This window comes from Trichosurus vulpecula, chromosome 9 (assembly GCF_011100635.1).
Source record: "Trichosurus vulpecula isolate mTriVul1 chromosome 9, mTriVul1.pri, whole genome shotgun sequence".
In the NCBI taxonomy this organism is placed as follows: Eukaryota; Metazoa; Chordata; class Mammalia; order Diprotodontia; family Phalangeridae; genus Trichosurus; species Trichosurus vulpecula.
The window spans coordinates 174,892,483-174,906,168 of record NC_050581.1 but is presented as its reverse complement, the minus strand read 5'-3'; the positions used below and the strand labels follow the sequence as shown (position 1 = coordinate 174,906,168).

The window sequence follows — 13,686 nt, the reverse complement described above, 5'->3', positions numbered from 1 at the left end:
ATGGTTCTTCTATTGTCCTAGCTCAGTGTTCCTGCTTTCTATGTCATAGCTTATTCATTCCTGCCTCCTTACCTTGCCGCATGCTCCATACTTTGCCTGGGAACACCTTCCCTGCCCCTTTTCAGGTTGTTCTCATACTCCAAATCTATTCCTGGCCTCCTCCTTCCTTGGAACCAGGGGAGCTAGGATCAAAAGCCAACTCTGACACATATTAGCTTGTGACCATTTCTGGCAAATCATTTACCATCCCTGAACCTTGGTTTCTTCATCTGTAAAATGGAGATTATAATGCCTCTACTATCTACCTCAATGAGTTGCGACAGAAATGCTTAGTAAAGTGCTATTTAGAGGTGAGCTGTTAATCACAGCATTATTCACATATCTCCAGCAATCACTGTAGCTCACGCCAATCTCTAATCATCCCTCAGGTACTTAATTGTTTTCTAATTTATCCATGTCATCATTTTGCAGCTAGACTGGAAGGACTTTGGGGACAGATAACTTTATTCTACAGCAATACCCATAGAGCACCTAGCACGGTGCTGGACATCATATATGTACTGACTAATAAGGGCATAACTGAAACAAATTGGATTTTTTCAACAAATTGGCAGATTGCAAGAGATTTAGAAAAAAGAAATATAACTTTGGTACATAACATAAATGCTGATCTAAAATGTCCATTAGTGACGTAAATTAACAAACTGTGTGGATTTCCTGTGTTCCAAATGAACTTATCTACTAGAGATAGACAGTTGCTCCCCATCTCCTAACAACAACAACAGAGGGAGAGTGCTTAATAACACCATTTTTAAAACCTACGTAGATATTATAGATTTGTTACATCAACTCAGCTTTTATTAAGTGCCTTCTCCATAGGAAGAAAAGAAACATTTGTTTTCATCACATCCTATTCAGATGAGTCTAAAACACTATGCATTCTTTAGATCTGTTTGTGTTGGATAGTTCAAGATCAAGTGAATTAATTAACTGAAACTGACCAACTAATTATCAACGTTATCAGAAATAAACTGTACTCATCGTGACCATATTGCTCTACCATACCTGAGTTTTCAGGGCACCATGGAAGCCTAAATTTTCCGCCATCCTCTGTGCTTGGCTTTCCTTTAGTCCTTCAAATATATCAATTTCCTCCTATTAGAATGGAATGAATAAACAGAATTAAGTCATTCAGTTGGAAAGATTTACAACTTCAAAAGAAAAGCATTCATTGTATATTTAGTAATTTAGTAATTAAAGCCTGGCCATTTGCCCAAATTCTCAGAGTGGTGCTATTGGAATTGCCTATAGGGTATGTTTTAATTACCATACCATCTATGAAACAGTCCTCCCCAAAACTATATAATTCTTCAGGGTGGCATGCTGACAAGGCACTATGACACCCGTTTTCACTTTTAATTACCATACAGATGGCATTGACGAATATTTAGTCAGTTAATTTTTATGACATCTCTTGGAAAGCTTCCAAAGCATAGTTCTCCTGCCCAATGTTGCTGCTAAGTTTAGCACTTCTCCTACATAGGTTAAACATTACTTTAATATTTAAACATAATAATTATCATCATCATGGACTGTTAATATGATCTTAGATTTATATGGTGATATTCTTCCAAAGAACCTAAGCTACCTTTCTCATCCATTATTCCACTCATCCCTATAGTAAATGAGCAGTTTAAATTGTGCTCCCTGATTAACTGCAGAGGTATTATGGATGTCAGCTTATTAAGTCTTTATTTTATTTTCTGAGGTTGTTAGGTTCAATGGAAAATATTTGTGAAACTTCTTTTGCCTTGAGTCTTACAGATCTGATCACGAGAGGCATAAACTGAAAGGGGAAGGACAAAGGGAAAAACTGCTTCTGGGGATCCATCAACCAAAGTACCATAATGAAAAGCAGCTACAGCCTAAGGAGAAAAATAGCAACAGAAATGTCCAAGCAAACCCAGGAGTTGGAATCCAACGAAGACAGGCAGCTAATTGGCACCGGGGCTGATGCTTTGGACCTGGAGTGGGGAAGAAGTGAATTCAAGTCTTGCCTCACACACTGACCATATGACCCCTGGCACGTCAATAACCTAGCCTAGATTCAGTTTCCCTATTTGTAAAGTGAGGATAATAATCGGACCTACCTCACCAAGTTGTCGTGAGGATCAAATTAGTTTTGCAAACTCTTTTGCAAATAGTTTTGCAAACATTTTGCAAACCTTAAAGCACTAAATAAATATGATGAAGAAGAAAAAAAGGAGAAAGAAGAAGCATCTAAGGGAGAATTCAACAATCAAACCCACTGGCCTTATGTCTATATGCATATGCCCGAAGCATAAAGTATGGCTAACAAAGAGGATGAACTAGAGATGCTAATGTACAGAGGCAAATTTACCTTTGTGAATACCATTGAGAAATGGTGCAATAAAATTCATAACTGTAAAATGGTTTTGGACATGGACAAACATTTCAGAATGAAAATCTTTTATTTAAAAATGCAAGATTTACAAGTGAAAAAGTACATGTGTATGCATATATGGCATGGATGTTAGAGTAAAATGACATTGCATATGGAAAAAAATCAATTTTGAGAGATCTAGAAATAAAAAGGGGAGTATAATTGACAATATGTAAGTGAAGATCACTGCAGGGAAAAGCAGAAGCAATACCGCTATAGGAGTAATCAGCCAGACTTTAACTGAAATGAAAAAAAAAGTAAAATAGATGAAGACTTTTTGAACCAAATCACAACTGAGGTAGAGAGATATGATATAATAGTGATGGAGGACCTCCATTATCCAGACATCTACTGGAATATTCTTTCTTTGCGCAAAGCAGAAGACCTAACAAATTCTTCATTTGTCTTCATGCTTATTTCAACATTCAAAGATTCAAATTGTTCAACAAAAGGACCTAGCTGCTGAAGTGAAATGTTGCTAGGCTTTGGAGCTAATCAAAGTAAGATCTATGATGGTGGAAGAAATAAAAGCCACAGACACCCATGTGCCACCCCTAGACTTTGGGAGAGTGCGTTACAAAAGTTTCAGTAAAAATAGAGAGAATTCTGTTGCCTGAAATTCTATAGTGGAAGTCATCCCTAGAAAGAGAAGTTCTCAAGAATTAAATTCTGAACATAGAAGAAATGCTTCTAAAGAAGAAAAAAAGGGCAGGAAAAAGCTAAAAGATAAAAGAAGGGATAAAAATGTTACCAAGGAAGATGGAACAATCACAATGGATAATGATGAGAAAGCAGTGCTATACAATCCTAATTTGGCTTCTATTTTCTCTGGAAAGGAGAATGATTTCTGGACTGCAAAGAATGGGGGAAAATGACCAACAGATAATTGAAACCCAAGATAAGTATCAAGTTGAGAAGAGAACAACTCCCTACCTTGGATAAGATCAAGTTACCTATCCCAGATGAACCACAACTTGGTGTTGTGAAAGAATTGGCATATGGAATTGCTAAGCTATAGTCATTCAGTTTTGAAAGAGGTGGAGAATGCAAGAGGTGGCATGAGAGTGGAAAAGGTGGACAATATCCTGATCTGTTTAATCATTACCACAACAGCAGCCTGCAATCTATAGGCTAATGTGTTGTCTGTAATTTCTGGCAAAATCCTGTAACACATTACTAAGGGGATGGTTATTGAATATCTAAAAAGGAAGACAATGATCACAAAGTCTTCTTCGATGAAGAGGGATGCCTGGCAAATTTGTGGATGAAACAAAATTAAGAGGAATGGCTAACACGGGCACAATGGTGAAGAATGAAAAGAAATATTGCAATAGGTTAGAAGGGTGTCCTGCATAGAGGAAGATGAAATATAGTCAAGGTGAATATCAAATCCTACACTTTGGTAGACACAGAGATCAGCAAAGTATGAGTCAAGGTCCCTCATGCTCTAGTTTGGGAAAAGAATGAGAATCATGGGGTAGATGACAAGGCAGGCAGCTTGAGAACAGGATGGACAACTGAAATGAAGAACAGTAATTCTTCCACTGGAGAGAGAACTCTAGTAGGCAGGATGAACACTCAAAGTCCTTCTTCGGCCCTATGCTGTTCAACAATTTTATTAATGTCTGGGACAAAGGCACTTATTAAATCTGTAGACAGAACAAAATCAGAATGATAGTTGACATGTTGCATGACAAAACTGGGACTCAAAAATATTGCAATGATTTAGAACGATGTATTGAAGATAAGATGAAATTTAATGGAGAGAGAGAGTGGGGGAGAGAGAGAGGGAGAGGGAGAGAGCTCTACTGAAGGATTTTTATAGCACCATTATTTTTAATTCAAAAAAAATGGAAAGAAAGGTAACAAGAGAAGAACGGTTAAATACATTGTGCTGTTTTAATATTAAAAAATATTATAATGTAATTAAGATTGACAACGATATAGGATGCTAAAAAAAACTTGAACATATGAAAAAAGAAGAACCAAAAGAGTAGGGAACATAATGTTACATTGTAGGAGGAAAAGGGAATGGAAATGGATAAAAGAAGAATCATGATGGAAACTTCAAAGGAATGAATAAAAAAATTCTGATCATTTAATACATTGAAATTTGTTCACTTAAATGTAATATTAATGGAAATATATTTGTTTCATTTGATGTCTGACATATTAAAGGGTTTTTTTTAAGACATGGCATCTAGAACTTGAGATGTGATAAGTCTTGCTCTGCCCTACTCATACACACCTAGAATACTATGTTTAGTTCTAAAAAATACACTTTATAATGAATATGAAAGGAAGGAAGGAAGCAGTAAGCAAGAGGAAGGAAGGAAGGAAGGAAGGAAGGAAGGAAGGAAGGAAGGAAGGAAGGAAGGAAGGAAGGAAGGAAGGAAGGAAGGAAGGGAGGGAGGGAGGGAAGGATGAAGAAGGAAAAGAAGGAAGGGGAAAGGATCAAATATTAAGCAGCTACTAAGTGTCAGGCACTACACTAAATGCATTACAAATATCATCTCATTTTATCAATATTTATTGACAAGCTGTAAAGCTTCACAGTGTAAGTGACCAGAAAGGGGAGAGGTTTTCAGATCATTTTGGATAAGAATCCACTGAAGGAATGTTGACTGATTTAAGAATGTGAGGGGTAACACAGTAATTATAGCAATAGAAAAGAAATATTTAAATAGATTTAGAGAAATTGGAAAAAAAAGAGGTTTGGAAGAGTATCACAGAAAAAGGAAGCAGTAAATTGATATAGTGATATTAAAGTTCATTTAGTAATATTAATCATTCCAAATATATATGTAATCAGGTTCTGTATTTAAATTGTAAAGCAAGCTTATCTTTTGAAAATAAACTTAAGGGAAAAAAAGTCTGGGTCTCTCTAGCTCAACCAGGCTGTAAGCCAAGGATTACTCTTGGGCCTGGTCCCACTTTAAGCTTGGACTTGCTTCATTTCTTCTTCCTTTTTAAATAACATTTTATTTTTTCCCAATTACATTGTTCCCAATAACATGTGAAATAATTTTAACATTTTTTGAAATTTTGAGTTTCATATTGTCTTTCCCTCTCTCTCCTCCTCCCTACCTGAAACAATGAACAATTTGATATAGGTTATACATGTACAACCATGTAAAACATTTCTACATTAGTCATTTGGTAACAAAAACTTCAACCAAAAAAAACCAGAAAGAAGGAAAGAAAATGAAGATATTAGCTTCAGTCTGTATTTAGACACTATGTTTTCTTTCTCTGGAGGTGGATACCATTTTCATCAAGAGTCCTTTGGGATAGGCTTGGTTCATTGCAGTACTGAAAATAGTTGAGTTATTCACAGTTGTTTATTGTAAAATATTGTTGTTACTATGTACACTGTTCTCCTGGTTCTGCTCACTTCAATCTGTATCAGTTCATGTAAGCCTTTCCAGGTTTTTCTCAAATCATCCTTTTGGTCATTTCTTACAGCACAATAATATTCCATTACAATCCTATACCACAATTTGTTCAGCCATTCCTCGACTAATGGATATCCTTTCAATTTCAAATTCTTGAATACCACAAAAAGAGCTGCTATAAATATTTTTGTATAAATAGATACTTTCCCCTTTTTTAAAAATCTCTTTGGGATATGGACCTAGTAGTGGTATTAGTGGATCAAAGGATCACAGTTCTATAGCTTTCTGGATGTAGTTCCAAATTGCTATACAGAATGGGTGGATCAGTTCACAATACCAACAAAATGGTGTATTAGTGTCCCAGTTTTTCCCCCTCCCCTCCCACATTTATCATTTTTCTCTTCTGTCATATTAGCCAATCTGATTGGTACGAAGTGGTACCTCAGAGTTATTTTAATTTGCATTATTATAATCAATAGTGATTTAGAGCATATTTTCATATGACTATGTAGCTAGGATTTCGTTGTCTGAAAACTATCTGTTCATATCCTTTGACCATTTGTCAACTGGGGAATCACTTGTATTCTTATAAATTTGACTCAATTTTCAATATATTTGAGAAATGAGGCCTTTATCAGAGCTACTTGCTAAAAACATCTCCCCCCACCCCACTTTTCTGTTTTCCTTCTAATTGTGATTGCATTCTTTTTGTTTGTGTAAAAACTTTTCGATTTTATATGATCAAAATTATCCATTTTACATGCTGTAGTGAACTCTATTTCTTGTTTGGTCCTAAATTCTTGCATAGATGACAGGTAAACTATTCTGTGCTCCCCTAATTTGCTTTCGGTATCACCTTTTATGTCTAAACAATGTACCCATATCCACCTAATCTTGGTATATGGTGTGAGATATTGGTCTATACGTAGGTTCTGCCACACTCTTTTCCAGTTTTCCCATGAGTTTTTGTCAGATAGTAAATCCTTGTCCAAACATTTTTGGTCTTTGGGTTTATAAAACACTAAATTACTACAGTAATTTATTACTAAATCTGGTGTACCTATTCTATTCCACTGATCCACAACTCCATTTCTTAGCCAGTACCAGATAGTTTTGATTATTTTATAATATAGTTCGAGATCTGGTATAGCTAGGCCACCTTCCTTCACATTTTTTATTAATTCTCTTTATATTCTTGACCTTTTGTTCTTCCAGATGAATAATGTTATTATTTTTTCTAACTCTATGTAAGAATTTTTGACAGTTTGATTGGTGTGGCACTGAATACGTAGATTAATTTAGGTAGAACTGTTACTTTTATTATATTGGCTTGGCCTCATCATGAGCAATGAATGCTTTTCCAATTGTTATTTGTGTGAAGTGTTTTGTGATTGTGTTCACGTAGATCCTGGATTTGTCTTGGCAGGTGGATTCCCAAGGATTTTATATTACCGTTTATTTTCAATGGAATTGGGGCAGAGCCAAGATGGTGGCTGGAAAGCAGGGACTAGTGTGAGCTCCCCGCCGAGCCCCTCCAAAAACCTACAAAAATGGCTCTGAACCAATTCTAGAACTGCAGAACCCACAAAATAGCAGAGGAAAGCAGGGCTCCAGCCCAGGACAGCCTGGATGGTTGCTGGGTGAAGTCTTTCATGCACGGAGCTGGGAGCAGAGCAGAGTGGAGCAGAGCCCAGCATGGGTTGCGTGCACCAACCAGACCAGGAGCCAGGTGGAGCGGGCCCTAGCGCCCTGAATCAGTGAGCTGTGGCAGTTGCCAGACTTCTCAACCCACAAACACCAAAGACAACAGAGAAAGTTAGTGGGAAAAGCTGCTGGGCACAGACTTTAAAAAGGAGTTCATGGTTCAGCCACTGCCCCGGGGGCAGAGGAGGTCAGGCAGTTACAGAACTACAGCTGCAGTTGCTTCTGGCCCCAGGCCCACGTGGTGGGAGGAATTAAGTGGAGGATCAGAGAAGGAGTGAAGAGCCTGCTGAAGATCTAAGTCCAGTCTGGGTTGGGGGTTCTTGGGGAAGGAGGAGTGCTGGTGTGGCAGAGCTGGCTGTAACAGCTCTGAAATTAACAGCGCATCCCCCCAAGCTTGGAACAATGTACTCTTTACTCTACAAGCAGTCATACCCCGCTGAAAAACTCAAGGGTCAAGTAAGTTGGCTGGGAACATGGCCAGGCAGTGAAAACACACCCAGATTCAGTCTCAGACTTTGGAATCTTTCACTGGTGACAAAGAAGACCAAAACATACAGCCTAAAGAAGTCAACAAAGTCAAAGAGCCTACATCAAAAGCCTCCAAGAAAAACATGAACTGGTTCCAGGCCATGGAAGAGCTCAAAAAGGATTTGGAAAAGCAAGTTAGAGAAGTAGAGGAAAAATTGGGAAAAGAAATTAAACGGATGCGAGAAAACCATGAAAAACAAGTCAATGACTTGCTAAAGGAGACCCAAAAAATACTGAAAAATACACTGAAGAAAACAACACTTTAAAAAATAGACTAACTCAAATGACAAAAGAGCTCCAAAAAAACAATGAGGACAAGAATGCCTTGAAAGGCAGAATTAGCCAAATGGAAAAGGAGGTCCAAAAGACCACTGAAGAAAATACTACCTTAAAAATTGGATTGGAGCAAGTGGAAGCTAGTGACTTGATGAGAAATCAAGATATAAAACAGAACCAAAGGAATGAAAAAATGGAAAACAATGTGAAATATCTCACTGGAAAAACCGCTGACCTGGAAAATAGATCCAGGAGAGATAATTTAAAAATTATTGGATTACCTGAAAGCCATGATCAAAAAGAGAGCCTAGATATCATCTTTGAAGAAATTATCAAGGAGAACTGCCCTGATATTCTAGAGCCACAGGGCAAAATAGAAATTGAAAGAATCCACCGATCGGCTCCTCAAATAGATCCCAAAAAGAAATCTCCTAGGAATATTGTCGCCAAATTCCAGAGCTCCCAGATCAAGGAGAAAATACTGCAAGCATCCAGAAAGAAACAATTTGAGTATTGTGGAAACCCAATCAGAATAACCCAAGATCTGGCAGCTTCTACATTAAGAGATCGAAGGGCTTGGAATACGATATTCTGGAGGTCAATGGAGCTAAGATTAAAACCAAGAACCACCTACCCAGCAAAACTGAGTATCATGCTCCAAGGCAAAAAATGGATTTTAAATAAAATAGAGGACTTTCAAGCTTTCTCAGTGAAAATACCAGAGCTGAATAGAAAATCTGACTTTCAAACACAAGAATCAAGAGGAGCATGAAAAGGTAATCAAGAAAAAGAACAAGAAAAAGAAATTGCAAGGGACTTACTAAAGTTCAACTGTTTTGTTTACATTCCTACATGGAAAGATGATGTGTATGATTCATGAGACCTCAGTATTAGGGTATCTGGAGGGAATATGCATATATATATATATATATATATATATATATATATATATATATATATATATATATATATATATATATATATTTATGTGTATATATGTATATGTGAGTGTGTATGTGTATATATATATCTTTATGTATATATATGTATATGTGAGTATGTATGTGTGTGTGTGTGTGTATATATATATATATATATATATATATATATATATACACAGAGAGAGAGAGAGAGGGAGGGAGCACGAGAGAACGGGCACAGGGTGAGTTGAAGATGAAGGGAAGATATCTAAAAGAAATAAAATCAAATTAAGGGATGAGAGAAGAATATATTGAGAGAGGGAGATAGGGAGAGATAGAATGGGGTAAATTATCTTGCATAAAAGTGGCAAGACAAAGCAGTTCTGTAGGAAGAGAAGAGAAGGCAGGTGAGGGGGAATGAGTGAATCTTGCTCTCATCAAATTTGACCTGAGGAGGGAATACCATACATACTCATTTGAGTATCTTACCCCCCAGGAAAAAAGGAGGAAGAAGATAAAAAAGGGGGGATGATAGAAGGGAGGGCAGATGGGGGTGGAGGTAATCAAAAACAAACACTTTTGAAAGGGGACAGGGCCAAGGGAGAAAATTCAATAAAGGGGGATAGGTCAGGAAGGAGCAAAATATAGTTAGTCTTTCACAACATGAGTATTGTGGAAGGGTTATACATAATGATAAGCATGTGGCCTATGTTGAATTGCTTGACTTCTTAGGGAGGGTGGGTGGGAAGGGAAGAGGGGAGAGAATTTGGAACTCAAAGTTTTAAAAATAGATGTTCATAAACAAAAAAAAAGTTTTTGCATACAACTAGAAAATAAGATACACAGGTGATGGGGCATAGAAATTTTTCTTGCCCTACAAGAAAGGAAGGGAAAAGGGGATGGGAGGGGAGTGGGGTGACAGAAGGGAGGGCTGACTGGGGAACAGGGCAACCAGAATATATGCCATCTTGGAGTGGGGGGGAGGGTAGAAATGGAGAGAAAATTTGTAATTCAAACTCTTGTGAAAATCAATGCTGAAAACTAAATAAAAAAAAAGCATGGCATATTTTAAATGGAATTTCTCCTTCTATTTCTTACTGCTGGACTTTTTTGGTAATACATAGAAATGCCAATGATTTATGTGGGTTTACTTTATATCCTGACACTTTGCTAAAGTTATTAATTATTTCAAATAGTGTTTTAGTTGATTCTCTGGGATTCTCTAAGTATATCATCATTATGGTTATGGTTGTTGTACTTCATTCTCAAAGAGGACCAAAATGCTACCACTATGTTATAGTCAAGTTACAAGGTATCTGACTGTGGCTGATGAGACCAATACGAGCTCAGAATGCTCTACCACGGTTCAGGCACACACAGTCCATATGAACATTTGGGGTGGATTCTCTAACTTTGTACATCTCCCATTTCTTTTGAGCTAAGTCAATTCTGCTCTGTTCATAGAGCACAGCACCTTTTCTGATGTGGGCATGCCATACTGGGTCGTCCTGTGCCAGTATCTCCCATGTCACACAATCAATTCCAAAGTTCTTAAGAGGGACCTTGAGAGTGTCCTTGTATCGCTTTTTCTGACCACCATGTGAGCACTTGCCCTATGTGAGTTCTCTATAAAACAGTCTATTAGGCAAGTATTATGTTCATAACATCTGTAGAGTCACAGTTTTATTTCCTTTACTTCATTTCTGACCAGGCCTAAATTACCTGGTGCCCAGCTACTCCAAACCAGTCTATATAATGCTCAATGTAATGCTTAGACCCTGTTGGCTTAGCTCACCACAGCTCAGAGCTCTTGGCCTTAAGTGACTGCTTTTGCTAGATTACAGGTCTGCTCAACTATGCCCACCGAGAATCATTTTTCACAGGGCAAAACACCTATTTTCCCATAAAGCTTTTATCTGCTTATATTAAAATAAGATTATATATTTTGAAATAGTCAATAAGGCCCACAGAGCTGGTCTAACATCCACAAAGACCTAAGCTGAAGTCTTGCCTCTAACATATCCTGATTGTGTGACCCTGGAGAAGTCACGTGACCTCTCATTGCTCTAGGAAACTCTAGGTTGCAGACAAGGCGCCAACCTCCATGAGCAGTGAAAGCTTCTTCACTTGGGAGTTCCCTATATTGGGCAAATAAGAGCTCCATCTCCTTTCCTTATATTTTAAAAAGAATCGTTTTTCAATTAGAAAAATAAATGTTTCCACTTAAATGTTATGTGGACCTGGATCCTGAGAGCAATACACACACACAGACACAGATACAGGCACAGACACACACACACACACACACACACATGCACACACCACATCCTGAAGTCCAAAACTCCTTAACTCACGTTGCCATGGCATACACTGATGGAGATGGCATCTCATCTCATTTTAGCTCATTTGGGAGGATCACATGAAACAATGAGTAAAAGGCCTTTGAAAGTCTTACAACACAACATAAATCTGGCTCTGCAGTCTTGGAAGCAATAAGAATAAGAAGCAAGTAGTTCATTTTGAATTCTAGACAGAAATAGCCAATTTAAGTTTTTATAATAACTTTTTAAAAATTCAGATGGGGACAAAATTTGTGATTTTCCTGGTGATATTTTCAAGAGAGGAAGCCTCTTCTCTCAATGCTGGTCAGATCTTTCCTACAAGTAACAGTCTCAGAAATTTACTGAGAGGTTGACAGCCTGCCCAAGGTCACACAGCCAGAATGGGGCAGAGGAGAGACCTGGTTTTCCCTGTTTCAAGGCCACCTCTCAATCCACTCTGCCATGCTCCTTCCCTGCTATATTAAATATGCCCATGCAATCCAAGTAAGTCTCTATATAGAGAAAAGGACAGGGAATCAAAAATAGTTTAATTGGAGGCAGTGGTTAAATGGAGATTACTAAAATGTAAAGCAAGAGGCAGCAAAAAAACTTGTCATTTCACATTTTTAATTTTCATGCCTGAGTAAGGAGTTTGTGTTTTAACATAGAGGAAAGAGGGAGCCATTGAAGATGTCTGAGTAGGTGAGGTGATGTGACAAGCAGATTTGTGCTTTTTTTTTTGGCATTTTCCCCAATAGAATCAAAGAAACAAATTTTCTTTAATTTAAATATACCTTAAAAATTAGTTCCGGAGTAGTGGCTGCCACCTCTTCAATGTCAACCCCTCCTTGAGGGCTGCCAACCAGCACTGGACCGTTACAAGATCTGTCCATCAAAACAGCCAAGTAGGTTTCTCTGGAAATATTCAAGGCTTCAGCAACCATCACCTGCCAAATTAGAAAGAGAAGAACATTGATTGGGCATGGGATCTCTACTCCCCACCCCATTTTTTCCCACTCAGAAAGTAGACCTAGACAAATGTGCTGTAAGGCCAAAAACAGTTTTATTCTGTGACTCAAAATACTGTTGCCTGAGCTCCTGGGGATCTGAGAAGCTTCATTCTTACAGTGCATAATGCCCATTTTCACCTCCCTAATTGATCCTGTTAACTTGCTAAAGTGACAGTTATTTGGTTTGCCTGAAGGAACCTTCCCACTTTAATCATTTCTTTTTTCCTTCCTTGAGAAACTGTTACTTAAGAAAAAAAGTCCTATCAAGCAGCTGTTATTTTAATTCAAGAGTTTAGCACCAAAGATACATTAGTAGAATCTTTTTTTTTCTTTTCCTATCTCATATCTGACTGGTAGGAAACCCAGTTAGCCTGCCAAAAGAAGGATTCTTTTATAGAAATCAGCCTTGATCCTGCTGGCTTTGGTCAGTGTCTAGAATGTACTCCTTCTTCAGCCCCCGCACCACAGAGGACGCCTCCTTTGCAAAAGATATAACTCAAGGATTATCTAACCCATGAAACCTTTCCTGACAACCAATGCCCCACTACTAGTGCCCTCACTCCCAAACTGTACCATATTTGATGACTTTATTGATATTTGGTCCTTCATTTTTATTCTATTTATAATTATATATTCCTCTTCGGTCCTCTGTTAGACTATAAATTCTTTGAGAACAGGGATTATTTCACTAATTTTATGTGCATTCGAATCATATAGCACAGAGGTGTCAAACTCATCAGCAAAATTCTGGGAAGAACCAGATTAAAATGTAATTGGGAAATGTTTGACAAAATAAATTAAAATACAATACAGCACAGGTAATGTGAATTTGTGGTTTTCTAAGTCAATATATGGCTGGCAGGGATTCCATGTCTACTTGAATTTGATACCACAATACCTGGTACCAACAGTAGGCATTTAACAAATGATTAATTGATTGGTCCATAAAGAATTCTGGAACTTGTTTTAAAATTCAAGAGGAAAGAGGCTTCTAGTATTTACCAAAGTAGTTACTATAGTAATCATAAACCAACAGAAACCTTTAATTTTACTTCTAAGCTATAAATA

General features: G+C 37.5%; 1 protein-coding gene across 1 annotated transcript in view; it reads right to left on the bottom strand.

Annotated features, from left to right (window-relative positions):
* Window positions 1-13,686, bottom strand: part of SUCLG2 (succinate-CoA ligase GDP-forming subunit beta) — a 317,749-nt gene that overhangs the window by 159,169 nt on the left and 144,894 nt on the right. The window contains exons 5-6 of the mRNA XM_036738331.1: window positions 12,403-12,555; window positions 1,066-1,155 (exon numbers count right to left, since the gene is read on the bottom strand). Of these exons, the coding sequence (XP_036594226.1) occupies window positions 1,066-1,155; window positions 12,403-12,555 (243 nt within the window). The remainder of the gene's footprint in view (window positions 1-1,065; window positions 1,156-12,402; window positions 12,556-13,686) is intronic.